General features: G+C 56.4%; 1 protein-coding gene and 1 long non-coding RNA gene across 7 annotated transcripts in view; one reads left to right on the top strand and one right to left on the bottom strand.

Moving 5' to 3' along the window:
• Positions 1-27,257, top strand: part of SYNPO (synaptopodin) — a 36,911-nt gene extending 9,654 nt beyond the window's left edge. For 4 of the 6 annotated variants that reach the window (XM_038535029.1, XM_038535033.1, XM_038535034.1 and 1 more), the window contains exons 2-3: positions 16,675-19,028; positions 24,363-27,257. In XM_038535029.1, coding sequence (XP_038390957.1) covers positions 16,675-19,028; positions 24,363-25,118 — 3,110 coding nt within the window. In that variant the 3' untranslated portion in view covers positions 25,119-27,257. Of the gene's footprint in view, positions 1-10,909; positions 11,092-16,674; positions 19,029-24,362 lie in introns of those variants that run through there. The other 2 variants (XM_038535031.1, XM_038535032.1) reach the window with 2 other exon arrangements.
• On the bottom strand, positions 9,157-11,963 carry LOC119871531. Its single transcript, XR_005358433.1, has 2 exons — positions 9,583-11,963; positions 9,157-9,409 (listed from the first exon to the last, which is right to left on the bottom strand). It is a non-coding gene; the product is annotated as an uncharacterized LOC119871531 (long non-coding RNA).
• Positions 27,258-27,706: the final 449 nt, after the last annotated feature.

Here is a 27,706-nt window from a genome sequence, read left to right as displayed (position 1 = left end):
CAGGAGCAGGTTTTGAAGGCAGGAGGATGGGCACAGCATAGTAGAGAGGAGCCTGGACCGCACGTTAGGAACAAATACCTGAACTTTCAGTCTTAGCTAAGTAACTGGTGGTCTTGGACAAATCCTTTGTTTCCTCTGGGGTTTGGGTCCTGGTTCGGAGTTGCGATGAAATGGGGTAGGAAGGATGTGAGGGGATCGTGGCAGTGAAAGAGCTCAGTGAACACCAAAGACACGAGGCCAGCAGGAGGCGCTGGGAAGGGGCAGGCTGGAGGAGCCCCACAGACAGGAGAGTAGGCTGACCTGAGACTCACATATCCAACCTTCTGGAATAATATCTCTTGGAGACTAAAAGTGTTCAATAGATAAATACCAAAGTTCTTGGGAAAAAAGTCAGTATTTATGGTTATTTACTACGTGCCAAGGATATCCTAAGTTCTTTACCTGTCAACAACTCCCCGAAGTAGGTGCTATTATTAGCAACATTTTATATGGGAACCTGAGGCACAGAGAGGTTAAGTGAGCTTTCCAAGGCCACACAGCTGGTAAGTGGCCACATTCAAACCCAGGCAGTTTGGCTCCAAAGCGTGTAAGCTTGACTTCTGTGCGATCTCTCCTACTTTAGATGGCTCGGAGAGCCCAGGCCACCTGCTTAAGAACACACAGCATTCCTCTTCAGTCCTTCTTATCTCTGTTCCTCAGGTCCTGGAAAGAGGAACCCAAGGTCTGGGGACTGGGGCTCTAAGGATGGCCCTTGAGCCAGCTCAGCCTTTTTTCTCCCCACCCCGCCCCCTCCCCTGGGAGTAGGTCAGGGAGGATCAAGTGTACCCTGGAAGTGCTGTGGGCACAGAGACTGCCAGGGCGTGGCGAGTGGGTGTGATTAGTGTCATGGAGCCTGAGAGGATCCCAAGAGCTTGAGTTGTAATGAACTCCTGTGGAGTCTGGCATGCCTCCCCTCACTGTACAGAGGGGAGAAACTGAGGTCAGAGGGTCCGGGGAGCAGCCCAAGGTCACACAGGTTGGAGCTGCTCCTCGCCAGTCCCCCTGTCCTGCCTCCTGGGATGCTTAGTACTTGTGGGCTCCATGAGGCCTTGGGACTTGGGGACCCTCCCCCTGATCCCCAAGGTGGCTCTGGTCTCAGCCAGGACATGATCCCTGATACCCGGCCCTTTGGGGGAGGGTACATGAAGTTGAGGGGAGGGTGCTGATTAAAAAATAGACTGTCACGCGCATGGGGAACAAGCATGCCACCACCCAGCGGGTGCCAGTTGGCTCCCCCAGGCCCAGCTGCTAGGCCCCACTCAGGGCTCCCGCAGGGGGCTCCACCCACCCCACCCTGGCACTGGGCCTGAGGCTGAATGCTCTCCCTCCTCCACCCCTGCCCAGCCTCCAGGCAGATGGCGCTCTCACTGAGCCTGGGTGGGCCTGCAGCTCAGTCGTAGGCTTTAAGCTGTGCCAGTGGGCTCTGGAGTCACCTCACACTGGCTGTGTGGCCTTGAGCGAGGCTCCTTCCCTCTCCGGGCCTCAAACACGCCATTGGTAGCCAAAAATGCTACCAATGAAAGCTCTTTACGGCTTCCAAAGTCTTTGCCAGATTCCATCGCTCATTTCAACACAACAGAGGGTGCTAGAGACCCACATCGGAGAGTTACGTGCCCTGCGAAGCCCACTCGGCTGGAAAGTAACAGAGCAGAGGACTGGAGCCAGAGAATCTTGCAAACCCCAGTCCCGTACACCTTCTCCAGGGTGAGCAGGGCCAGAAACCACAGAGCTGGGAAGCTTTGCGGTAGTGATGTGAGCCACGTTTTTATCCATTTATTCCTTCATTCAATCAACAAATATTTACTGAGCCCCAGCCGTGGCCTCCGCACAGAGGCAAGGACAGAGCAGAGAAATGACAGCCAAGGTCCCTGTTCTTCAGGGCTGCTTACCATTGCCGCAGATTGGCGCTTAAGAAAATATGATGGAATTACAGATCTAATGAAAGTTTGGAGGAGAGGCAGAGGAATGTGACCTCCAAGGGCAGGCAGCCCTCCCTGAGACCCATAAACAGACTTGAAGGGTGAGAAGTGTCAGAAAAGGACAACCCAGGGGGTAAGGAAGAAAGCATTCTAGGCAAAAGCAGCAGCCGATGCCAAGGCCCTGGGGTGAGGAGGTGCCTGGGCCCAGTCTGAGCACTTGAAGGAGGGCCAGCATGGCTGGAGTGTAGGGCAGTAAGACACTCTGGGGGGAGCTGCAGCGGGGGCAGTGGGGCTGGTCATGCAGGGCCTGGAGCCTGGCAAGGGGTTTGAGGCCCATCCTGGGAAGGAGGAGAGGCTCCCAGGGCTGCTCTGGGAGGTTGGTCTTGCCTTATCTCTTCTGTGCCTTGGATCTGTACCCTGAGGGAGCTGCTATGGGGTCCTTCCACACTCCCCTAGCCACCAGATCTTGTTTGCAGTGTAATGGCCACCTGATGCATTATGCCTTCCAGGAGGTTCTGGTGGTCCATCCGGCCTCAAATGCAGGTTGGTGAGGGCACATTCTTAGCTCTTCACTCAGCTGAGTGCCTCTGTTCAGGATAATTCTTATTTCCTTCTATTCCTGGGAGAGCCTGTGGACCCAAGGAGCTTTGGCTGGTGGCCTCCCCCTGGACTGACTGCCACGGCCTGTCACTGCTGCCTGCCCCCTGTCCCCTGTCCCACTCCAAGCACCACCACGAAACTGCAGAGCCCCTCAGGGCCAAACTCTAGGAGAAATGGGGGGGGCCTGTGTTCGGAGCCCGAGTCCGCCGTATGCTCTTGGGCACATCCCTTCTCCTCTCTGGGCCTCGGCTTCTCCATCTGTATTGCAGGGAAACACTCTAGCTTTCTGTGCTCTGTGTGCGGGCCCTCCCCGACGCAATATCAGCATTGCCCTGAAGCTTCTTAAAAACGCAGACTACCACCTCCCCCCTCCTGAATCTGAATCTGCATTTTAATAACATCCCTGAGCAATTACGTTAAGTGTACATTAGAGTTTGAGAGGGACTGTTCTAGGTCGTCACTTTTAAACATTTTCTTAAATTAAAAGCTATAGAATCTTCTTCTCTCTCTGAAGTTTCCCATATGAAACACATAAGAGGGGAACCACCCACTCTATATTTATTCCTCGTATGAATAAGGAGGGCGAGGCGTGTAGAGGGCGGGGGTTGAGGCCGAGCGTATTAGGCTGGGCATCAGAAGGGAGGAGGAAAAGATAACAGGAAGAGGGTGGGGGCTGGGGTTCCCCATCTTCTCAGGCTTCTTCTTCATCCCTGGAGAACTCCTGACCAGGTGCCTCTAAGAGCCTTTTCAGCTCTGCCATCCAGGGTCCTTTCTTTCCCAGGTTTGGAAAGATGGGCTTGGGGGGAGGGTACTTGACCATCCACAGCCTAGCAACCTTGTCCCCATCTTGGTGTCCTGTTCTCTTCCCTGTGGAATTCCTGAAAGGGTAGCCGGTGCTATTCTTAGCGTGACAGGATAGTGAGGAGAGAACATGCTAGTGCATTATTTATGCCTCTGAGTCAACAAGATTACATTCAGAGCCCCAAGAACACCACCCTCCCCGATGGCCATCATTGTCACTGCCTTGGCAGATGGGGGAGGGGGACGCTTCCCATGACCCATAACGCTTCCCTTCTGGCCCTGACCATTCCTGCTCAGAGCCTCACCCCCTAAACTGGGAAATGGGTCATGAAATAGAATGGTAAGCTAGCACTAGGACAGAGTTGCTTTGGAGATACCGGTTCATTTCTGCATTCATTCAGCCCATGTTTATTGAGCACATAGTACACGGGGTAGGTGTGGGTACGCTGGTGAAGGAGATGAATCCCTGCCCTCCAGGAGCTCCCACTTGGAGCCTGTGAGTTCATGGTGCTGTGACCTCACAGGAGCGTCTGTGCCAGGCCTGATGTTGGGTGCTTGGCACCTACGAGACCTAGTTTTCATAATCACGCTGCAGGGTAGGGATGAGGAGACCCCTTACAAAAGGGGAAGCTGGGCATGTATAAGACGCGCTCAAGGTAGGGATCTGCTCAGCTGGCGTTTGAACTCAGGTTGACTAGAACAGAAGGACCACTTCGGATCAAATAGTAGCATGTAATGTTAGGAATTTGGGGGCGCCCCTGCACTGCCCACTGAGAGGGACCCTATTATGGCTAGAAAGAACTTAACTGTTTGTGGTTGTCCTGTTCTCGGTGAACCCTGAGTTATGGGAGAAGTCACACGTGTCCAGAGTCTTTGTAAAGCTGGAGTGGATGACAGGTATGCTGTGGGCCAGAAGTCAGAACCATTTGGGATGAGGCGATAAGGCCCCCGGGCAGCACATGTCATGAAGCTGAGCTGAGGTCTCTGGTTGGCTCTGGCTGCTGAAGACCTGCATTCTGGGAGATCCTGGCCAGGCCCCTTGGTCTTTCTCTGCTTCAGTTGTAAAATAGTGTGGCAATCCCTGCTCTGCTCCTGTCTCTGATGGATACAAAGGTGCTGGTAAAACTTTTATAAGTGCGCATAGCCAAGGGATGTAAATAAACATATTTTCTTAAGTGCATTTTTGGTGAACAGTATGGAGTCTACTATGCACCAAACTATGTTCCAGCACTTGCCCCTAAGTTAATGGGAACACATTTAGAAATTCATGTGCTCTAAAGTCCAGTGGGCCCCCAACTTGGTTGCACTTCAGAACCCCTCAGGGGGACTGTTAAAGTGGATAATCTGTGGTCTGGGTCTGGGGTGGAGCCCAGGAATGTGCATTTGGGACATACTTCCTGAGGGATCCTGGAGCACCTGCAGCTTTCTGATCTGGGCCAGAGACAGGATGGGACTTGCTCAAGGCCTCACGATGAGTTGGGGACCAAACTGAAACTAAAAGCCAGTTCCTCCCGCCCCCTTCTGGCCTGGCTCTTTCCTCCTACTCTTCAGCTCTCCACCCACCCTCCACCCCCACCTGCAGCAACCTAAAGGGATGAAGCCTGGAAGGAGGATTGTGACATCCAGTGATGCTGCTGGCAGCTGGTAACATTTACAGTGCCGTGCTGGGCATTTTACATGGCTTTTCCATTTAATTGCAGTAGAAAAGGGGACATTCTCCACAGGGACACAACCCACTGGCGCATTTGAGGATCAGGCTATAGATTTTAATGTATCCCTAGAAAGAGGAAGCCATGACTGAGGGGCAGAGGGTGCTGGAGAAGCGAATTTGAAGTCATGCCGGGAGTGCACTTAACATTCCACGGTAGCATGTGCCCTCCAGGCGAGGGTTGGCTGGTAGCTCAGTGACCTGGAGACAGGGCAGGCTGGTGGGAGAGAAGTGCACATGCCTTCCCACAAGGTGGGCGTACGCGTGCTGCATGTGCATTGGTGCCAGTGGGCCACCCGAGACCCTGTATGTCACGCTTGCATGCCTGCAGGTACACAGTGCATACACATTCACGTGTGTGGGGTCTGCACACATGATGCTCCGTAGTGCAGGTGTGAAGCAAGCGGAACTTTTCTGTGTTGGTGTGCGTGCAGAGGAGGAGGTGCTGCTGCTGCAGGCTGGGCTCTCGCCAGCATTAAGAAGCTATTGAGGATGTGTGTATGTTGTCGGGTGTGTATGTGTGTGCACGCCCACATGTGTGCGTATACATGCGTGCACAAATGGCTGCAATGCACGGGATCCCTAAGATCCTGAAGGGCAGCGGTAGAAGGGCCATTAGAGAACTTGGTTCCTTCATCCGTGTCCCACCTCCACATCATGTGCCCCATCCCCAGGCCTGCCAGGTACGAGGCTGCCTCAGGACCTTCACACAGCTGTTCCCTCTGCCTGGTCTCTCTTCCTAGACATGCACGGGCCTCACTCCCTCACCTTCTTCACCTATTTACTCAGGTGTGACTTCTCAGAGACTTTGATTACTGTGTTTACCTTTGCAGACCACCCCCCACACCCCATGCAGTCAGTATATGTCCTGTCCCTGTTTCATCTCTTTTCTATGACATTTACCTTCTGGCCTGCTGGTATAGTTACTCATCTATTTATTATCTTGCTCCCCTGCCAGAATGCAAGCAGGGATCTTTGTTACTCGGTCATGGCTGTGAACAGGCCTGGCTCTTGGTTGGTGTGCAACAAATATCGGGTGAATGAAGGAGTCCGTGCACCACCTATACTTATTTCCTGTCTAACTTTCACTACCGAAATATCTACTTTTACCTCTCCTTAAGCAGTAATATGCCTTTCACAGGTTTGATGTGTTCATCATACTCCTTTGCAAGTACACATGTGAAATTCACCTATTAGGATTTTGGGTATCAGGGTATCACTTAGATCCTTGGGCTTCCACTGGAGGTTTGGGGGCACCATACTCTAGGAATCACTGCTCTGGTCCAGTCCCTTCTTTGAACACACGGACAAACTGAAGCCCAAAGAGGGTCAGGAACTGGTCCAATGTTTCACCCAAATTGTGACAGGACAGGTACTGGGTTCAAATCTCTTGGCCTCTAGTCTTTGGTTCTTGCAGTTTGAGGGACCAGGGATGGGCGGGGCTGGGTGATCCAACTTCTACTCTGGCAGCAGACTCCTCCTTCTGGAGGGGAGCCAGACAGGCCTGGTAATTGGTGAATGGCATAAGGGACTTGGCAGGGTCAGCAGCCTCCAGCACGCCCAGGGCCATGATGTCCTCTTGGCTGCAGGGCTGTGCACCGTGGCTGCACCTTCCCTCCTAGGAGTCTTGGACCTGGGGGCCTCCCCGAGGGGCCTGGGCACTCATATCTAGCAAGGGCCAGACCTGGGATTCAAACCTGCTTCTCTCTGCTATAGCACATTGGCTAGAGATTGACACCGGGGTGCCCTTGCAGAGAGGATGCTGGACGGCGGGGGTACTAAGAATGAGGGGAACTTGGGCTGTGCTCGACTGTGAGCAGAAGAGCCACACCAGCCTCAGAGATGGCCAGAGAAGGGAAGAAGACAGATAAACATCCTGAGCCCAGCAGAGTTATGCAGAGGTGGGTTTGTGCAAACTGCTAAAGTTAAATCCCCCTCAGGCATGTACAGTACTTTATACTGTAGGAATCATTTCTGCATCTCATTTATGCAGCAGTGACTCTGCAAAGCAGATATTATCATCCTTGTGTCACTGATGAGGAAGTCGAGACCCAGAGAGGTGAGGTGCTTTACCAAAGGTAGCCCTCAAGTGGCACAGGATGCCTTGTTGAACAGGGCGTGGGAGGAGAATGGGCCGCGCCTCTGGCTGGACTTGGTAAAGAAAGGCTTTCTGGGAAGGGCAGCCTGGCTGAGCGGATGTGGGAGTGGAGACCGCATACCACTCACTGGCCAGATAACCCTGGCAAATCCCAAAAACCTTGCTGAGCCTGTTTTCTCATCTGTCAAATGGGTATAATGGCCCCCCAGGCCACAGCTTGTGAAGAGAAAATGAAATAACATAATAATGTAATGATAACACTTAAACCAAATGCCTGGAATATAAGAAGTGTCCAATAAACAGCAGTCTGATAAAAGTGGAGTGTGTCTCACCGGACAGGTTTGCCCTCCGCAGTCACCTGCCCTGACCAAGGGACTCCCAGAGCCTTCTTTGGCAGATGTGCATCTAGCCTGAGACCTGAGAGTTGGCATGGCTCAGGGAACTGCCAGGGGAGGCAGGTGAGCAAGCCTCCAGGAACAGGAGGTCCCAGGGTCAGGCGGCCTCCGGGGATAGGCAGCCTCCGGGGACAGGCGGCCTCCGGGGTCAGTGGGCCTCCAGGGACAGGCGGCCTCCGGGGTCAGGTGGCCTCCAGAATCAGGCGGCCTCCGGGGTCAGGCGGCTTCCAAGGACAGGCGGCCTCCGCGGTCAGCGGCCTCCGGGGACAGGCGGCCTCCGGGGTCAGTGGGCCTCCAGGGACAGGCGGCCTCAGGGGACTGGCGGCCTCGGGGTCAGGTGGCCTCTGGGGACAGGTGGCCTCCGGGGACAGGCGGCCTCCAGGGACAGGCGGCCTCCGTGATCAGGCGGCCTGGGGGGGTCAGGCGGCCTGGGGGGACAGGCCACGGGTGCACGGGGTCCACCCTGGTGGCGGCTGCAGGCGCCCAGGCTCCCTGCGCTGTTGCCGAGCGGCCCGGAGTGGCCGTCATTATCATTCCTGCTGCGTTCTTTCTCCGGGGCTATTTATTTTTCTGTGAGGAAGGAATGTGGGGAATTTACCGCAGGGCGCTGGCCTTCACTCTCGCTGCAGCGGCCTCTTCTGTAAGAGGGAAGCAGCCCAGACAGCTGAGGAGGCCGAGGCGAGGCCGAGGCGGAGGAGGGTCCCAGCCCAATCCGGGTCGAATCCGGGGCCAGGGCGGTGGGGCGGTTATGTAACCCACCGGAGGCCCCGCGCAGGTACCACGTAATGCACGCAGCTCCCGTGGAACTCTCCCCGGATCACCCCCTTCACTCTCAGACTCTGCACAAGCCCCTCGGCTCTGTTGCTCTCAAAGGTGCCTTTCTCTCCAGCTGGTCTTGATTTGGGGTAGGGGTGGTGGAGGGGCAAGGGGTGGGGATTGTCCTGAGCCTTCCTCTGGCCTCTGCTGGGCTGGCCTTGTGGCTTAGAATGCCTCTACAGGTCCGCCTTTTCAAGACCTAGGGCATATGCCACCTCTTCCGGGAAGCCTTCCAGGATTCCTTTGTCTGAATTAGTCTCTTTTGGGCTCTTTATTCTCTCAGCATTTAATGGAATATTCTGCCTCTTAGGTCTATCACTGCCACTTGAGGCCTCATCTCCCTTGTCACCCACAAACATGTTGCTCCTTCCCTCCTTCCTTCTCTCCACTTCTTCCAGGAAGTACCCTGTAGATGTCTGATCTAGAATCTAGATGAATATGACACCTAGACGAATCCAGAAGTTGTCTCCCGGGACAAATGGCAGGGCAAACTGTGAAGGTGGATTTGGATCATGGGAGGCTCCCTTCAGTCATTTATTTCTTCAACACTTACTGAACTCCCGAGTCACGGCCTCTGCTGAGTGTGGGGGCATTTAGAGAGGATGACACCTGCTCTGGCCCCAGCTTGCTACAGGGCCAAGAGAAAGGGCTGCATCTTTGCGGAGGGCCCAGCGTGCCAGGCCCTAAGCTGGGTGCTGGAGACGCAGAGAGGGACTAGGCCCACGCACACCCCTGGCAGAGGCAGTTTAGGGAAACCGTCTCTCGGCCATGGCTCACCACCTTTTGTCTCCTGGATTAAACATGTCTGGAAGGGCAGGGTGTGGCAGTCCTTTCTGTCCCGAGGCTCCCAGGGCTGGGGTGATGGAGGCTGGTGTGACAGGAGAGGACGGGGCTGGGCAGGCCTGGCTTACCAGGGCTGTTCTGGGAAGTGGGGGCCTGAGGCTGAGCATGGTTCTCCATGAACCAGTCCTTTCCAGTTGGCCATGCACCTGGGACTGAGCCTGCCTCTCTCCGGGTCACCATATTCAAGTCCCTGAAAACGACCATACAGCAGAGGTCTAGCAACGAGCAGTGCTTGTGGCCTAAAGGATAGCTGTCAGCTAAAGCCCCTGCTGACTGGAGAACCCAGAACCCAATCCTTTGGTTTCCCCCCATCCCACCCACCCTGCCCTGCCTGATGCCAGCCCACTTCCAGTAGAGAGATACCAGGAGTTGGGCCAGGTCTGCTTCCCCTCAGGCCTTGGTCCTAAGCTTTCTCAACTTGTCATTTCCTCTGACCCCTTCTGCCCTGAGGCCCCTGGGCCAGCTTGAGCGGGAGTGGAGCACTGATCTTGGGAGTCCAGATGGATTGATGAGGGCTTCCTGGAGGAAGTGGCAGTTGGGCTGGGCCTGGAACAGTGGATGGGGAAAATGAGCTCTTCAGAAGGAGAGGCCCAGGCCTGGAATCAGACTCCCAGATCCAGCTCTGCTCTGCCTGCCGCTTGCTGGCTGTGAGGTCTGGGGTGAGCTCTCTAAATCTGTGAGTCTCTTTTTCCTCCACAGAGGTCAGGGAGCCTCTCTCATGAGTTGCGGTGAGGTTTCGATGAGAAAATACATGCTAACCCCTTAGCTCAGCAGTAGCTGGGACTCCTCACATGTTGGCTGCTGTCATCCTCATTGACTTCATTGTTATTCTGCAAGCACGCGTGGAAGGTGTGGGGGACGGGGGGAGGGGGACACAGAGATGAAGCCTTTGAGGCCCCTGCCCTGGAGGTTTCTGTAGTCTGCAGGGAGGTGGGAATGGGGGATAAGACCGAGACTGTGATTGCTGTAGAGCAAGACCTTGGGAGGAGGCAGTGTGGCCGGTGTGATGGGCCCTGGCCTGGGCGCTGGGCCACCCTGTTTGAATTCCAACCCTGCCTCTACCTGGCTGTGCCACATCGAGCAGGTCACCTCACCCCTCTGAGCCCATGGAGACGAAGGTACTGCTGACCTCAAGGGTTGCTATAAATGAAGCAAGGACCTGGCAGGTGGTGAGCACGCCCCGAAGGGTAATTCTCACTCATGTGAATAATATGCAGAGTGATGAGGTTATGATGAAGTGGCGCAGAGAAAACATTGGTGGACCAGGCGAGGCCTTTCGGAGGGAGCGGCGGCATGTGAGCAAGGTGGGAAGGCTGGGGCAGGTAGAAAGGATGTGAGACAGAGAAGGTTCCAGGTAGAGGGGTCGGGTGCAAAGCACACTCGGGAGGCGGGAACTCACAGGGCGCCGATGGGAAGCAAGAGCCATTGGATCTTCTCTGGCCGCTGCTGAGGGAACAGGGAGCAGGTTAGCAAGCTCTCAGGCGAGCCCCGGTGTCAGGGGCCCTGAATGCCAGGATGAGGACTTGCTGTTCGATCCTTCACATCCTGGGGAGGCAGGAGAGAGAAGTGAGCGAAGCCAGGCAGAGGGAGATGAATCTGGCAGCACGGGGCGGGTAGATTGGCGGAGGAGAGACTGGGGGCGGAGAGGCCATTTAAAAAGCTGTTGCAAAATCGCTTTTCCTGATAAAGAGCTGGGCTGAGTCATCTGTGGAGGAGAGAAGTCACATCCAGCTCCTCCGTTGCCTTCGAAGTGGGATTTTCCTCTCTTTGTCAGCGAGGCAATTGGCTGCCTTTCCCCGGAGGCTTTGAGAACCGAGGCCGGCTCAGCATCCAGGGGGAAGCTGGGCTGCAGGAAGGAGCCAGCTGGAGTGAGTAAGATGAGCACTCGGAGGTGCCTTTGTGCTTTGGGGTGTGTGACTTAGGGCCTCTGGCATCCCTCTCTGGTCTCAGTTCCCCTCCGGGCCTCAAGAGAAGAGGCCTGTGGTGGCTTCTGACAGCCTGTTAGCAAGGCTGGAGCTAGGTCTGGGGCTCACCATTTCTGTTCTTAGGCATCTCCCATGTTCTGGCAGTCCTCCTCACCTTAGTATGAATTATTCTCCTCCTGAGAGGAAGGCTGGCAGCCTGCCGAGATTCAGTCAGGTTGCACTCCCTGGGACTTGGCGTGGATGGAGAACTCCCTAGGGAATAGAGGCTGTGTCATTTCCTCCTTTTCCAGCCTAGAGGATGGGGGGCAGGGGCTGGCAAGGCGGCCAGGCCATTACTCAGGCCCAGTTCATCTTCCTGCCTCCAGCCAGGCCAGAGGTTGTGCACCGGGCAGCCATTGGTTCCTTCCTGACCCGGCAGGGGGGCAGTTTACCCAGCCTGTTTACCTGTCCCATTGCCAAGACTCCCGGGCGGCCACAATGGGCTGCCTCCAGCCAGTCTCTATTCCCACCTCTGGCTCCCTGTCCCACTCCACCCTACGTGGGGCCTGGGTACTCCCATTGACGGCAGCCGTGTGAAGAAGCATTTCCTTGAATTCTCTCCCTGTCCTGACCTTCTGCTCTGGCCTCCCTTCCCCTGCCCCACCTCCTTCCTTCAGATCCTCTGTCCAGACTGGCCTGATGGTCTGGCAACTGCCTGCAGAGGTGATAGGGGTGGGAGAAAGGGCTTATCCCTGCCAAAGCACAACTGGAACTTAAGTCTCCTGACTCCCTATACCAGTCTCTGTCCACTCATACCAGTCTCTGTCCACTCAGAGCCTGTTATCGGGAGGTCCTTCATCTCCTAGCAGTCATTTATACCTTAGTAAGAATTAGTTCTAGCAGCCCTTCTCCTGAGAGGAAGAAGGGAGCGTTGCATGAGTTGTCCTAGGCAGCTGGGGACATGGACTATGTGATGAGGAAACAGGCTGTTTTGCAGACCCTCATCCAAAAGCTCTGGAGCCTCCATTGGTGTCCCCTCCCTCCACAGCCTGGGTCTAGAAGGCAGAATGGTTAAGAAATGAGACTCAGCAACTAGACTTTGAGTTTGGAATCCCAGCTCTGCTACTTACAACATGTATGGCCTTGGACAGGTCTCTCTGAGCTCCAGTTTCATCTGCAAACTGGGGAGAATAATAGGGTTGACCTCTTGGAGTTGGGGGGAGAACTGAGTAGAGTGTGCAGCGCAGCCCCTGGGTGGCAGTGGGGGCTGTGTGGTTGCAGCAGCCATTGTAGTCATCATTCTGACAGCTGACAGCTGCACTTGGGGCTTCTCCCCCACACCCCCCTCTGAGGGAGTTAGCCCTGTTGGACCCCTTTCTCCTGACCCCGGGCAGCTCTTCCTTGTGTCTGCCCTCACCCCTTCCTCTGCTGAAGGCCTGTCTTCAGAGCTCCCGACCCATTGTCCAGGGTGGGTCACTCAAGGGCCAGCACCCCACCCCCCTGAGAAGAGGGGGCATCACGGCTTACACAGGCACAGGCTGCAGCCATGCAGGTGGGGGGCTCGGGAGGCACCTGGCCCCTGCGGCCCTCGGCCACCTCCTGCTTCTTTGGCGGCAGGGAGCACCATCCGGCTCCTGGCTGGCTGGGACATGGCCAGAGGCAACCATTCCTGAGTCTGGGGGATGTTGCGTGGAACTGCCGCCCCTGGTGCCCTGCAGTGCGGGACTCTGGGGTGCCTGTGGCCAGCCCGGCCCCCCTTCTCCCAGCTTTGTTTGTGCAGGGTGGCAGAAATCGGCTGGATCGCTGGCAGGGTCTTGTCCAAGCCTCCTGCCGGATTCCTTTTCCGTGGAGTCACTGCAGGCGGGGGGTGGGGGCACAGGAGCTCCCTCAGAGGCAGGGCTCTCTCACCCCTTGGCCTTTTCAGCTGCCCTCCTCTAGTCCCAGAACAGCAGTGGGGGGAAGTTCCAAGCCCGCTGGGGGTCAGCAGACAGGGTACTGGCCCGGGGCCTACTCTGCGATCCTCTCCCTCTCTGAGCCTCCAGGCCTGCTTAACCCAGAGGCCCTTCATGCTTTGACATTTTGAGTATTTTCTAAACCCTTGGCCTTTAGAACCAGTCTGGGGATAGGATGGAAGCAGAGAAGCAAGGGAAAAACAGGCAAGTGCAGGGGACATTGGGAAGTCTGGATTTTTCAAACACTGAAGCACTTTCTGTGAGCCCCACGCTGTGGGGACGCGCTAGCCACAAAGCTTGGTGCTCTCTGGAGTCATGTAGAGCCAGGGACGAGTCAGCTCTGTACTTTCTGGCTCTGTGACCTTGGGCAACTCACTTTACCACTCTGAACCTGGTTTTCTCATCACTGAAAAATAGACAATAGGGACGCCCGGGTGGCTCAGTAGCTGAGCACCTGCCTTTGGCTCAGGGCGTGATCCCGGGGTCCTGGGATCGAGTTCCGCATCAGGCTCCCCACAGGGAACCTGCTTCTCCCTCTGCCTATGTCTCTGCCTCGCTCTCTGTGTCTCTCATGAATAAATAAATAAAATCAATTTTAAAAGTAGATAATAATGGTTCATGCTTCATAGCATTGTTGTGGAAATGAAATAAGATAATATGTATAATCGATGTTAGCAGTTGTGTCATAAGAAACACCCGTGAGACTATGGATGTGTATCCTGACCGTGTCCCATGGGGATGTGATTTGTGTCTGTGAATCTCTGCACGGCTCTCAGGTTGGAAAGAAAAAGAAATTTTTTTCATCTATGTGGCAGTAGAGGTTGGGGGTGAATGTAAGGTGTGACTTTATAGCTAAAGAGCCTTTGTTAGTGGGACGCAGCCTCTTAGGGCACTGAGCTCCCTGTCAGTGGCGTGTGTAAGCAGAGGCTTGTAACTCAGGGGCATGGTCTTAGCGTCACAGGAATTATGTGGGCAGTTGGGCCCAGGGACAGCCATTGTCGAGACTCTAAGGTTCTGGGGCTTGGGGCAGTAATCCCTGCCTCTCCAACAGCACTGACATCCCCTGCTATGTGACCTTAAGAGAATCTCCTTTGCCAGAAGAAGCTCTGACCCCTTCCAAGGAGCAGAGAAGGGTTACCACCGAGCAGCTCCTCCCCTGTCCACTGGGCTTGATGACAATGAGTGCTGCTGACATTCATGACCTCATTACAGCCTCTCAACCCTAACGTCAGTACTTTTATCACTTCTTCTCAGTTAAGGAAACTGGCTCCCAGAGGTGTGGTAACTTGCCAAGGTCACACAAGTAGCAAATGGCAGAGCCCGGATTTGGGCCAGGAGTCCTGGTTTCACAGCAGAGCAGAGGAGGCGAACATTGTATGAGCCCAGCAACCTCTCAGGGGCCCCTGTGTGGCTGGCTTGCCCCTATCTAAGACCCCACCCCAGGGCAGTGGCCTGGCCAAACCCGCAAATCCTTCATCTTTTATAGATGGGGTGATCTAAGTAGCAGAGGAGCCCTACTAAGAGGGAGCAAGTGTCAGGGTGCACAAGGCAGGCTCTTCTGGACAGGTGGGCACAGGTGTGTGTGGGTGGGGAGCCAGATCCTGATGGGAGGCAGGGAGAAGGAGGTGGAGACCAGACAGCTGCTGCTCTGACCCTGGGGTGACTCTCTGGACCTCAGTTTCCTCATCTATACAATGGGGGTGATGATCAAAGAGCTCCTCTGTAAGGACCCTTCTGGTGCTGGGAGTCCATGAATTCTGAGCCTCACTGGCAGGGTGCCTGGAAAGACTGTCCCTGGAGACCCATTCAGCATGTCATGGCCAGCGCTAATGAGGGCATGGTAGGAGGGAGGGCAGGGTCAGATTCCTCAAGAACTAATTAGCTTCCCACAGTAGGGAGGGGCGGGGGGAGGATGACAGACAGAAGAATTTTTCCAGCCACCGACTGTTAACCATGCCCACAGGCTATCTCATCCATCTGTCCACTGGCCCATTTGTTCATTCATTGTTCAATAAGCATATATTGAGCACCAAGGTGTGCCAGCCGGGCGCTGGGGGTATAGAGAGAAATGGTTGCTGACTGTGAACGTAGTGAACGTACAGATGAACAGGGGTCTGACCCCAGCTTGATCACTGATCTCGGGTCCCAGACTCCAGCCTTAGACAGAACCTGCCCCACCCCCCACCCCATGACTGTGTCCCGTACATCCCAAAGGGACCTTCTGGAACAAGCAGGCAGCTTGAGCATGGGTTGTGAACCCAGCGAGAACTGGGTTTGACTCCAGCTTTGCAGCCCTTTGCTGTGTGACTGTGGCTGAGCTGAGTTCCTTACAAAGCCTCTGGACCTCATTTTCCACTTCTGTAAAACAGGGGCAAGTAATGTTTGTCTCCTACCAATATCCTTGTGAGGACAAAATAAAGTAATGCCACGTGCTAGTAGAGTCGCTGCAGAAATTAGTCCAATGTCTTACTCTCATGATATTAAAATATGAGGAGTTTAAAAATGATTATTTAAATAAAAGCAAGAAAGTAGTAGTAGTCATAGCAGAAAAAATAAATAAATAAATAAATAAATAAATAAATAAATAAATAAATAAATAAATAAAAGCAAGAAGAAACTGGTCGCAGTTGTTACTGATTTGCAGTGTGGGTTCTCAGGGGTGGAGGGACATTTTTTTACTGAATTCTTTGTGGGTTTTAAATTTTTTTAAAGTTTTAGACCATGTGAATGCATTACCTACTCTAAAAAGAGGAAGTGTTAGTGTCATCAAATGATTGAAAGTGTAAAGGCCCCTAAGACAGGCCCATAGAAAATCTCCTGGGGGGTTTGTTCATGCATTCAGTAATGCCTACTGAGTGCCCACTTTATGCCAGGCACTATTCTAGGGGCCAGAGACAGAATGATGACCAGGTCAAACAAGGTCATTGCCCCCTTAGCGCTTACATTCTAGGTGGGGCGACTGATGATAAACAAGGAAATGATAATCGCAAATTATGGTGAATGTCATGAAGAAAATAAAGCAAAGAGACGGGATAGGAGAGGGGAGGACTGATTATAGAAGAAGACCCCTCCAGAGAGGGAACATTCAAGCGAGTCCCATGTGGCAAGAAGGAACCAACATGGAATACCACCTGGGAAAAGATCATTCCAAGCAGAGAAAAGAGCAAGTGCAAAGGTCCTGGGGCAGGAACAAACTCGGCATTTTCAAGGAATTGAGAGAATGCCAGCAGGGCAGAGCCTAGTGAGTGCAGAAGGGTGGTAGGGGATGAGTCAGGGCTGTAGCGGGTACTGCTAGGGTGAGATGTTCTTGCTGAGTGCAGTATCAACAACCTTCAGAGGGAAGCCAAATGAGGGTCAGGTTCATCCCGAAAGGGTAATCGGGAGGTTTTACACAGGCGGTGGCATTTGAGTTGGGCCACGATTGTTGGGTCAGGGATCTTTATGAGGAGAGGGGATTCCAGGAAACAGTGAGTAAAGATCAACTTCCAGAGGAAAAGATCATCAGTAGGAGGGACACAGTGGCCATCTGTCTGTCTGTCTCTGTACCCCCGTGGCTCTACATTCCCACTCGCTAACTGGACCTCTGTCCTTCTCTACAGCGTTGGGCCAGAGCACTAGCCTCACCGAGAGAGATCTGAAAGAGGCCAAGGCCCGGAGTCAACAGATCGCTGCCCAGCTGACCACCCCTCCCAGCTCCAACTCCCGGGGCGTCCAGCTCTTCAACAGGCGCCGGCAGAGAGTGAACCAGTTCACCTCGGAGAACCAGGGCCTGAGGGGCCCCAAGCCCAGCCAGGAGTCCCTCAGAACGCCCCCTGCCAGCCCTGCAGGCTATGCCTCAGGGCTCTGCTTGAGTCCCCCCTCACTGCCTGAACCAGGCCCTCCAAGCAACCCCGACCTCCGGAGCCCTGACGCGGGGGTCCCTGCTCACAGCATGGAGGGATGCTCAGAGAAAGCCAACTTGCTGCGGCACCTGGAGAAGGTGGCCAGCGAGGAGGAAGAGGTCCCGCTGGTGGTTTATTTGAAGGAGAATGCAGCCCTGCTGACGGCCAATGGGTTGCACCTGTCCCAGAACCGAGAGGTCCAGCAGAGCCAACCAAGCCCGCCCACGACAGAGGCCCACAGCCCAGCTGCAGATGGCAACCAGAACCTGTCCTCACTCAGTGCCACCCTCACCACACCAGCTCCTAACAGCAACCACAGCCTGCCAGCTGCAGACATCAACCAGAACCCACCGGCGACTGTCACCCCGCAGAGCCTGCCGCTCTCAAACAGCCAGCAGCCCTCGGAGGCACAGCTCCCTCCCAATGGCACGGCGTCAGATTGCAAACCCAGCAGCCTGTGTTCCAGCGGGCAGCCCCCAGAGCCAGCTGCGGAGGTGAGATCCAGCACACTTCTGATTGATAAGGTGGCAGCTCCACCTACCACCACCAACACCTTCTCCAGAGAAACTACTCCCATCTCCGACTCTGGGACCCCAGCCCCGGATTTCATGTCCAGCTCCCTGCTCATCGATGTACAGCCCAGTGTCCCAGTGGTGCCAACAGAACAAGAGACGTCTGGGTGGGCAGCCACGCCCACGCCCACCAAGCTATACAGTGAGGTCCACTTCACACTGGCCAAGCCCCCATCAGTGGTCAACAGGACCGCCAGACCCTTCGGCATCCAGGCGCCGGGGAGCACCAGCCAGATGGAGCGGAGCCCCATGGTAGAGAGACGACATCTTGGGGAGAAGGCCTTGGCTTCCCAGCCCCCCATCGTGGCAGACAGGAGCCCTCGGCCACAGAGACACATGATGTCCCACAGCCCCATGGTGGAAAGGAGGTCCGTGGCACAGCGAAGCCCTGCCTTGGAGAGACGCCCCTTGGGGAACTTCACTCCACCTCCCACCTATGCCGAGACCTTGTCCACGGCCCCCCTGGCTCCCCGGGTTAGGTCTCCCCCCTCCTACTCTGCCCTTTACCCCAGCTCCGACCCCAAGCCTTCTCATCTGAAGAGCCAGGCGGTTCCTGCCAGCAAGACGGGCATTTTGGAGGAGTCAATGGCCCGCAGGGGCAGCCGGAAATCCATGTTCACTTTCGTGGAGAAGCCCAAGGTGACCCCGAATCCAGACCTGCTGGACCTGGTACAGACGGCTGATGAGAAGCGGAGGCAGAGGGACCAGGGGGAGGCAGGCGTGGAGGAGGAGCCCTTCGCGCTGGGGGCTGAGGCCTCCAACTTCCAGCAGGAGTCAGCACCCCGGGACAGGGCCAGCCCCGCGGCGGCCGAGGAGATCCTCCCGGAGTGGGCCTCCTGCCTCAAGTCACCGCGCATCCAGGCCAAGCCGAAGCCCAAGCCCAACCAGAACCTGTCCGAGGCCTCCGGGAAGGGGGCCGAGCTCTATGCCCGCCGCCAGTCCCGGATGGAGAAGTATGTCATCGAGTCCTCGGGCCACACCGAACTGGCCCGCTGCCCTTCACCCACCATGTCCCTGCCTTCATCCTGGAAATATTCCACCAATGCTCCTGGCGGCTTCCGAGTGGCCTCCCGGAGCCCAGCCCGGACCCCGCCCGCCTCCCTCTACCACGGCTACCTGCCTGAGAATGGGGTCCTGCGCCCCGAGCCTACCAAGCAGCCGGCCTACCCGCTGCGGGCCTCGCTCTACGTCCTCTCGCCCATCAAGGAGCCTGTCAAGGCCTCGCCGAGAGCTGCCTCGCCCGCCAAGCCCAGCTCCCTGGACCTGGTGCCCAGCCTGCCCAAGGGGGCCCTCCCGGCGTCGCCCGCCCTGCCTCGGGCCTCCCGCTCCTCACCGGGCCTCTACACCTCTCCTGGCCAGGACGGCCTCCAGCCCACGGCCGTGAGCCCAACCTACAGCAGCGATATCTCCCCCGTGTCGCCCTCCAGGGCGTGGTCTCCCCGAGCCAAGCAGGCCCCCAGGCCTTCCTTCTCCACCCGGAATGCTGGGATCGAGGCTCAGGTGTGGAAGCCTTCCTTCTGCTTCAAGTAAAGGATCCCACAGGAATCCCACTACCTGGCAGGGCGCCCTCTCTGAGGGCGGGATGGAGAGCAGATGTGTCTGGAAGTGGCACAGAGCTGAGGGTCAGGAGTATGGGGACTCGGGGCTCAGAGGCTGATGCTGCCACCAGCTAGCTTTGTGACTTTGGGCAAGTCACCTCCGCTCTCTGGGCTACAGCTGCCACAAGGGTCATTAGACTCCACGTCTGAGGGATCTGCCGTCCGATACTGGGTCGAGGGGGAGGGTCATGGAGAGAGAATTCCCTTGGCAGGCCGAAATGAGGCTGGGGGGGCTTCCTCGGGCCTTGGTGATCTGTAGGGATGCCAGCGTCTTGCTGGGGAATGGCCTAGAAGGGGGCCCCAAGATGGGCTTCTGAAGTCAACAGAGCCGGCCAGTGCCTCTGTGCAACCAGCCAGCCAAGGGTCCGCCTCCTCAGCTGCTCCAGTTCCTGGCATCCTTCTGCCTGTCGCTGGCTTCTTACCTGCACTGGTCTGTCTCCTCCACCTCTGCCTTCTGGACACCGTTTCCTCTCCGCTGCTTCAGAGAGCTTTGCCTCGGCCGCCACGTTCTCTCCTCTCGTGGGCTCTTCTGCTGGATGAGGACTTAGCCCACCACCGCTGTCTGATGCTTTCCTCCCTGCCCCTCTGCTTCCCTGCCTCCATGTCCTCTGCAGACACCTGGCTCCCCTTTAGGGACCAGACCTCCGTCCTGGTTCCACCCGGCTCGCCCTCCGTGTGCTGGGGCGTGCGAGGTCCCAGGGCGTCCCCGAGAGGAGGGGAGCCCTGTAGAAGGATGTGCAGGGTGTGCAGTGAGACGGGCCCCTGGCAGTCCATTGGCTAGCTGGCCTTCAACCTCAGCCAAGATCTGCCCAACTAAGAGCAGCTATCTCTATGCAGTGGAGGGGGCCGCAGGGAGAGAGGCTGGGAGGAGGGTCTGGTCCCATCTCAGCCTCCCCTTGCTGTGTGAGTCTGGCCAAGTCACCTTCCCTCTCTGGACGTGTTTTCTTATTTGTACAGTCAGTGCCCTTCCAGCCGTGACAGTCTGTGAGGATTGGGAGGAGAGGCTGGCGCTCTGGGAGAAAGGCCTTGTAAGTGATAAGACAGTCCCCTGGGAAGAGTGGGGGAGGAAACGGGCTGTTGCCATAGAACCGTTGGAGATGGAGATGTGAGGTCTGTGAGGACCTGGGAGGGTGTGGCTGGAGGCCAGGGGATCGGAAGCCTAGGCTGGTCCCGCGCAGGCTCAGGGTGGCCTGGGGACCGTGGAAGCATAGTAAGGGCTGGGCAGGAGCACAGCAGATTGGTGGGACGGAGGAGGAGCCCTTGAAGCTTTGAGGAGAAGGCCGGGGTTTCAGAGGTCTGGACTCTAACAGATGAATTCCATGTGAATCTTTGGGTTTCAGTGTCCCCTACAGTGAGGGTGCTGAGTCAGGTAGTGTGAGATTCTCACCACCTCTGACACATTTGATGCGATACGGTCCCCAAATCAGGCTTGGTGGGGTGGGGTGGGGGGAGAGAATACGGACGCAAGAGGCAGCATTCAGATGGAAGCCTCCCAAGGCTGGGGGCCGAGCACCACCCACTTTCTCTTCCCCAGCCCTATTTCTGGGCTCCCAGCGGGGCGAGGGGTGGTGGAGGCGGTGCCCATGCTGGGCTGAGCCTGCAGTTTTCGTGAGCTCTGGGCTCGTCTCCATGGGAACAGGGGGTGCCTTCCTAGTGAGTTCATTCTGCCCAGAACTTGGGGGCATGCGTGGGGGAGTCGTAAGTAAGCTCAGCTTCTTCATGCCAGGCCCCTCCCAGGACGGAGTGAAGCCCCTACCCCGACCCCTGATCCCTGATCCCTTCTACCCCTGAGGGCTAGCTAGCAACCGAAGAGCCCACCCTCCATCCTGCAGCTCCTGCGGCCAGGCTGGCCGAGCTCTTCCCCCAACTTTGTTTTCTCTCCTGTTCTCAATACACTCAGCCTCAAATCTGTCTCGCTTCTTTCTTTCTTCCGCGCTCTCTGGCTGGTGGTCTGGGCTCTCCCCTTCCTCCCTGATTCTGGCCCGGGGAGCGGGGTAGGACGACTCAGTTGCCATGTGTGAGCGTGTGGCGTGTCTCTGTGAGCTGTCTGCGACTGCTGTGTGTCCGGATCTGCCGTGGGTACAGAGGTGTGGTGGCTTGGAAGTGGGGGCTCCCCTCTCCTCCTTGGGTCAGCACTTAGGGAACCATAGTCCCATGAAAATCATTCTTCTGTTTTCTCCTTCATGCAGAGTTTGGCCCAAAAGGCTATAGGGTGTGGGGGAAACCCACAGCCCCTTACAGTCCAGGTGTGTTTGAATTCTTTAAAAGTGGAATGTAAATGCCTTTAGGCAGAGCATATACTTTCTGGTTCCCTCCGGCCCCCTCCCCCTCGCCCTGTTATCTAAATCGGGCAATTTCCCCTATTCATCGCCCCCTGGCTCCTGCAAATGGTTTCTGCCCCGGGTGGAGAGGAACAAACTGCCATCAAGAGTCAGAACTGGGTTGTCCCAGATCTGCACCTGACTCCCTGTGTGACCTCAGACAACCCCTTCTCCCCCGGGCCTCAGTTTCCCTTCCGTATGAGGAAGGGCTTGCAGTAGGTAGCCTGGGAGCCAGCTCTGGTCTCTGATAGTTCCTCTCTGACTGCTCAAGGCTTCACCCCACACACGTGCCCTGCAGTGGAACTGGTGCTGGGTTAAGTGGGCGCTGCCTTCTGAATTTTTACCCATGTGCATTTCCAGGGAGTTCTGGCTTACATAATACATCAAGAGCTTTGTCAGAAAGTGAACGGCCCTGACTTCTCACAGCAGTTTTGTATTGTGCACCCCCACCTCCCCCATGCGCACACAGAGGCAGTACCGAGACATGGCAGTTCCGATGAGGTCAGGCTCTGGCCCACCTCCAAATGATGAGGAGCTGCTTACCACTGCCCAATATTGCAACCCCGGCTTGGAAAGTCCATTCTTTTACTCCTTCCCCCTCACGGGCCCTAACCTTCCCCTTGAGGCCACCAAAGGCAGAGGTGACCTGTAGAGATTTCAGACAGGTATCATAACTGCCCCTGCCCCAGCCCTTTTCCTGGCTGCAGAGCCCTGGTCCTTTTGCCCCCATGCTTGTTGGTGGGCTGGGATCGTGAACTCTGGGATCATTTCCCACAGTTGGGCTATCTGAAAGCTTCCTGGGAGGCGTCACAGGCAGAGCAGCTCCCAGTGTCTCTGGCTCACATATACGCAACTCTGACCCTGGGAGCCAAAGCGTTGGATCCTACGCTGAGTTTTAACTTTTCAAATGGATGATTGGGGTCTTGGATGTCCCCAGGAGATCCCCTCAGGGCCCCTCCAGTACTACCACCCCGTGAAAAATCTCCTATCCGGACGACTGCACAACATTCCTTTTTAGGTTTAAGGGACCTCATTTTGAGTCAGCTAATCTAGGAGCTGCTGCATTGTGTGCAGAAAACACACTCTGTGACTTCCTTTTGATTGGGAGGAACCCGATTCTGATTGGATGAGAGGCTGACTGGCTTGGCTGTGGCTGATTACTGATTGGATGAAAGAATGGATCTCATGAATGGCTCTAGATTTTGATTGGGTAGAAGACACTGAATGGACTGGCTAGTTCTGGACTCCGGGGGATTGACTGCTGCTGAATTTGCATTGGATCGAAGGCTGAGTGCACTGGTTTACTGCTGGAATCTGATTGGATGAAGAGGTGGTTTAGCAACTACAAGCAGGGCATGATCTTCAAGTCCTGCACTTTCTTTCATAGCAGTTCTCCCAAGTGCTTTAGCATGGTGTAGCCTTTGAGCAGGAGTAATCTCTCTCTCTCTCTCTCTCTCACACACACACACATTCTGGTGGGGCAGGACACACCAGATAGTCATTTACACCTCTGAACTTCATTTTCATCCTTGTAAAATGGGTGTGATAATGCCAGCTACCTCATCAGCATGTTGTGAGGCTCTAATGAGAGACAAAGGATGACACTGCGACTCGTAGACTGGAAAGTCCCTAAACAGGTAGGAAACGGGTGCAGTAATGTTTAGCAGAGCAGTGCTTTATCACCTCAAAGATGTACAGCAACCTGGCTTCACCAAATCCGCACTCCCTACCCCATGCTGGCAAGAAGTCCAGCCAGGAGAGTGTGCTGCCTAGGGCAGAATGACCCCACTTCCTTTTGTGTTCCCATCTGTCAGTGGGAACTTCCTCTCTGTTCAGGGCATGGGAGGAAAAAAATTAGGAGGTGACCATGGCAACATGGCAAGAGGGTTGGGGCTGAGGGCCCTTCCCTAAGTCCTTGACGATTTTCTGTTAAAACTTTTTTTTTTTAAGATGTTATTTATTGGGCAGCCCCAGTGGCTCAGCGGTTTAGCGCTGCCTGCAGCCCTGATTGTGATCCTGGAGACCCAGGATCGAGTCCCACGTCAGGCTCCCTGCATGGAGCCTGCTTCTCCCTCTGCCTCTGTGTGTGTGTGTGTGTGTGTGTGTGTCTCTCTCTCATGAATAAATAAATTAAAAAAAATTTTTTAAAGATGTTATTTATTTATTTATTCATGAGACACACACACACACACAGAGAAGCAGAGATACAGGCAGAGGGAGGAGCAGGCTCCATGCAGGGGGCCTGATGCAGGACTCGATCCCCAGACTCCAGGATCGTGCCCTGGGCCAAAGGCAGACGCTAAACCGCTGAGCCACCCAGGGATCCCCTAAAAATTTTAACATAGATAATACATCCATATGTATAAAAAAACGTAAACTAATATAAAAAGTAGTACCTTAGAGCTTTATTTCCACTCCTGTGACTGCCTACTTTGCCCTGTTTGCCCCATTTCCTTTTTTAAAATAGTTTTAGCTCTTATTGTTTGCCCCATTTCCTAACAGCGTCCCACTTTGCCTAGTTTCATGTGTCGCCTTCCAGCATTTCTTTAAGGTCACTAACATCTACTGAGCATCACTCTCCCCCGGGGACTCTTCCGGTCCCGTGATATTCTTTTACATGAGTTATCTCATTTAGTCCTCAACAGCCCCGTGCAGTAGGTGCTGAAGGCACGGCCCCATGGCCCCATCGTACGGGGGACGAACTGAAGCCCCGAGGGCGCCCAAGTTGGTGCATAGGCACACGGTCGGGCTCCAGAGCGAGCGTCCCTAACCGCTCCCACCTGCGTCCCCGGGAAGCGGCGGCCGGGGCAGGGCGCGGCTGCTCGAGCGAGCGGGCAGAGCGCCCCCCGCCCCGCCCCGGTCCCGGCCCAGACGACCCGGCACTAACGCGGCCGCCCTCTCTGCTCTCTCCGCAGGACCGCCGCGAGAGCCTGCCCACCTCCCCGCCCTGGACGCCCGGCGCCTCCCGGCCCCCCAGCAGCCTGGACGGCTGGGTGAGCCCGGGGCCGTGGGAGCCGGGCCAGGGCGGCAGCAGGAGCAGCCCCCCGCCGCCCCCGCCGCCCCCGCCGCCCCCGCCGCCCCCGCCGCCCAGGTCCCCCTCGTGGAGCGAGCGCTCGCCGTCCCCGCTGCGGCCCGAGGCCGAGGCGCGGCCCCCCAGCCGCCAGCTGCAGGCGCTCCTGGCGCGGAACATCATCAACGCGGCCCGGCGCAAGAGCGCCTCCCCGCGGCCGCCGGGCGCAGACAGCCTGCGGCCCTTCTCGCCGCCCGGGGCGCCCCCGCCCGCGCCCCCGCCCGCGCCCGCGCCCCCGCCCCCGCCGCGCCTGCGCTCGCCGCAGCCCGCCCGGCCCGGCCCCGCCGCCGCCCCCGGCCCCGCCCCCGCCCCCGGCCCCGGCCCCGGCCCCGGCCCCGCCGCCGCGTTCTCCCCGATTCCGCGGAGCCCGCTGTCGGCCGCGCCCTCGCCCTGCGCCAGCCCCCGGAGCCCGCTGCCCGCGCCGCCCCGGCCCTTCCCCTACCGCCGCTCGCCCACGGACTCCGACGTGTCCCTCGACTCCGAGGACTCCGGGGCTAAGTCGCCCGGGATCCTCGGCTACAACATCTGCCCCCGCGGCTGGAACGGCAGTGTGAGGCTCAAGCGCGGCAGCCTCCCCGCCGAGGCCCCCTGCACCACCTAGAGCCGCCCCCGCCCCATCCCCACCCGGGAGGGCTGAGCCAGAGGAAGAGGCCAGGGGCTTGGTGGATCCCAGCACCTCGTCCCGGGGTGCAGTGGAGATGGGGGGCTGGCCTCTTTGGACGAGGGGTCCGGCGAGGAGCGCCCTGGGCTTGGGGCTGGGGTAGTGATCCAAGCCTGGGCCTAGCGCTGCGTCCATCATTCAGGCATTGGGTGACCCTGGGCAAGACCCTTCCTCTTCTCACCTTCAGCTTTCCCATCTGTTTAATGGGACTCTGGCCACGGCAATCTTCGCAGGTCTAAATTCTCCCTCCCCTCCCATCAATACACGTGCACACGCACACGCCTGCCTTGGAGGAGTGGGGGTGTTGTGTATACGGACCCCTAGAGTCACTGCAGTTCAGGGTTCCAGACTCCTCCCTCCCTTCCTGGCTCTGCTCTCTGGAGTCTGGCAGATGAGGGGTGTGTTCAGAAGATCCTAGGCCTGAGTTCCCTGTCCAGGCTCCGGCTTGAGCATCGCCTCCCTGGCACCGAGTCGCAGGCAGAAGCAGCTGTTTTCCACCCCTTCCCAGACAAGCTCTATTTTTACCACCGTGACCTTTAGAGAGATCTCCCAGGCCAGCTCAAGGTGCCCTGCTGGTCCCTCTGGGACAAGAGGTGGAAAGATTCCTCCTCCCAGATCTCTCGTGTTTTTCCCACCCCAGGTCACACTATCAGGGCATCTTATCTGCTGCCAGAGAGGACAGCTGGAAGGTGACAACGTCTGTCCCCAGCCCCAGGACGTGGGCCTCCAGGAATGCTATGGGTGCCTCCGACACATCTATCTTTTCTGGGCCCTTTCATGGCAGGTGCCAGGCTCAAAGCTGAGCTGGGGAGAGAGTTGCTGATATGGAGCTATCTGCCATCCTGTGGCTTTACCTGATGGCCCCGAGTTTGAGGTTGCTTACTTAGAAAAGGGAAGGCAAGAGTTCCTTGTTGTGAGAGGTATTCAAGCAGTAGCCAGGATGCACAGAGGAGATTCTAGTAGGAAAAGGATTGGCTCGGATGACCTCTGAGGGCTCTCCCAGTCCTGAAATACATACATTCCATGCTGTTAGGAAGGGAGCAGATAGATGGTGGTGGAGGATTGGCTGGGCAGCATTCCAGGCAGAGGAGCACGGGTGGGTGAGTGAGAGGTTAGACTAGAGTCTGCCTGTGTTTCTGGTTCCTTAGGAAGTACCCCATGGTTCAGTGTTAGGCCCCAGTATCCACATGATGCCCAGATGAGTGGGCACCATTTTGCCCCATCCCTTTCCCATTACACTGTGGCCTAGCTAGTGCCTGGTGCCCAGTGACCTTGAGGAGCCTGGCTGCAGGCCCTAGCCTGTTCCCTAGACCTGGGTGGTTCCATTCCAATCTCCTGGAGAGGGACAAGGGAGGAATGTGGCTAAATTCTAGTTTCCAGAGTTGGCTGGTGGTGCCCTCTAGAGGTTCAGAATATCACCTTCAGAATACTGAGTGCAGAGGAAAGGTAGGGTTGGGGTATTGCAATTGGCTGAGGATCCAAGCGATGTAGGAGGAAGGATTCCAGGATGTTGCTAACAGTTGAGGGACCCAGTGTGGTCCAGGGTTAGGTGTAGACTTACCTACCCATCAGGTGATGTTAGACCTGGAACCCCTAGGGAAAGCTAGGGAAAGCTGGGGTCAGGGTGGGAGAGAGTTGGATGGGGATGCTTTGGAATTAAGGAGTAATCCCAGAGGGTGCCTAGGGCCTGAGGATTGGGAACACAGGCCCTGACAGTGGGAAGGTAAGAGGGTGCTCCTGCTTGATCCAGGATGAGTGGCCACATTTACTAAAGTCCCCGTCTGCTACAAGTTTCCTTGTAGCTTGGGAGGCTGGGGCTAAGGGCCTCTTTCATAGAAGAGACGCTGTCAGGCCACTGGTCAGTGCAGAGGCATAGAAAAAAACCACTCTGCCTGCATTTCCCCAAAGAACCAGCAGGAGGCAGCCCTGGGAAGCTGCAGTTCCGCAGGGCTGCTCTCCCTGTCACTGCCTTCTCCCCAGATCCTCTCCTCTAGCCCACTAGAGACTGCCTGTGTTCTGCCCCTTGCCTCCTGTAGAATTCATCTCCGGCCCTCAATAAATGCTTCTGCATCCTCCTGTCTCCAGCGTCATTTTCAGCTTCGTCTAAAGCCCCTCCCGTCCCCCCATGGAACAGTCCGAGGGACTCAGTGGGGATGAGAATGTTTGACACAGGAGGGATGGGGGCTTGGGGAGCAGCAACCATGGAGAGAGATGTGGAGCAATGGAAAACACAGAGGAGGTCCCAGGGTTGAAGTCCTGATCCTGTCATCTACGAGGCTGGGAGACCCTGCGTAAGGCCACTCCTTATCCAGCCTCAGCGTCCCTATCTGTGCAGAGCCAGCTGGGCTAGCTGATGTTTCGGGGTGGTATTGCCCAGCTCCTCACAACAAGATGCCATCACTGGAGCTGGGTCAGGGGCCAGGGCAGGTTCCTCATGGCAGGTTAGGGCTCTGTGCAGTAGAAGCCCCTACAAGAGGTCCCATCTGAGTCCAGATAACCCTAGTGAGCTTGGGACCCAGACTGTCAGA

The sequence above is a fragment of the Canis lupus genome, chromosome 4, assembly GCF_011100685.1.
Source record: "Canis lupus familiaris isolate Mischka breed German Shepherd chromosome 4, alternate assembly UU_Cfam_GSD_1.0, whole genome shotgun sequence".
Classification (NCBI taxonomy): domain Eukaryota; kingdom Metazoa; phylum Chordata; class Mammalia; order Carnivora; family Canidae; genus Canis; species Canis lupus.
This window is presented reverse-complemented; position numbering and strand designations above follow the sequence as displayed.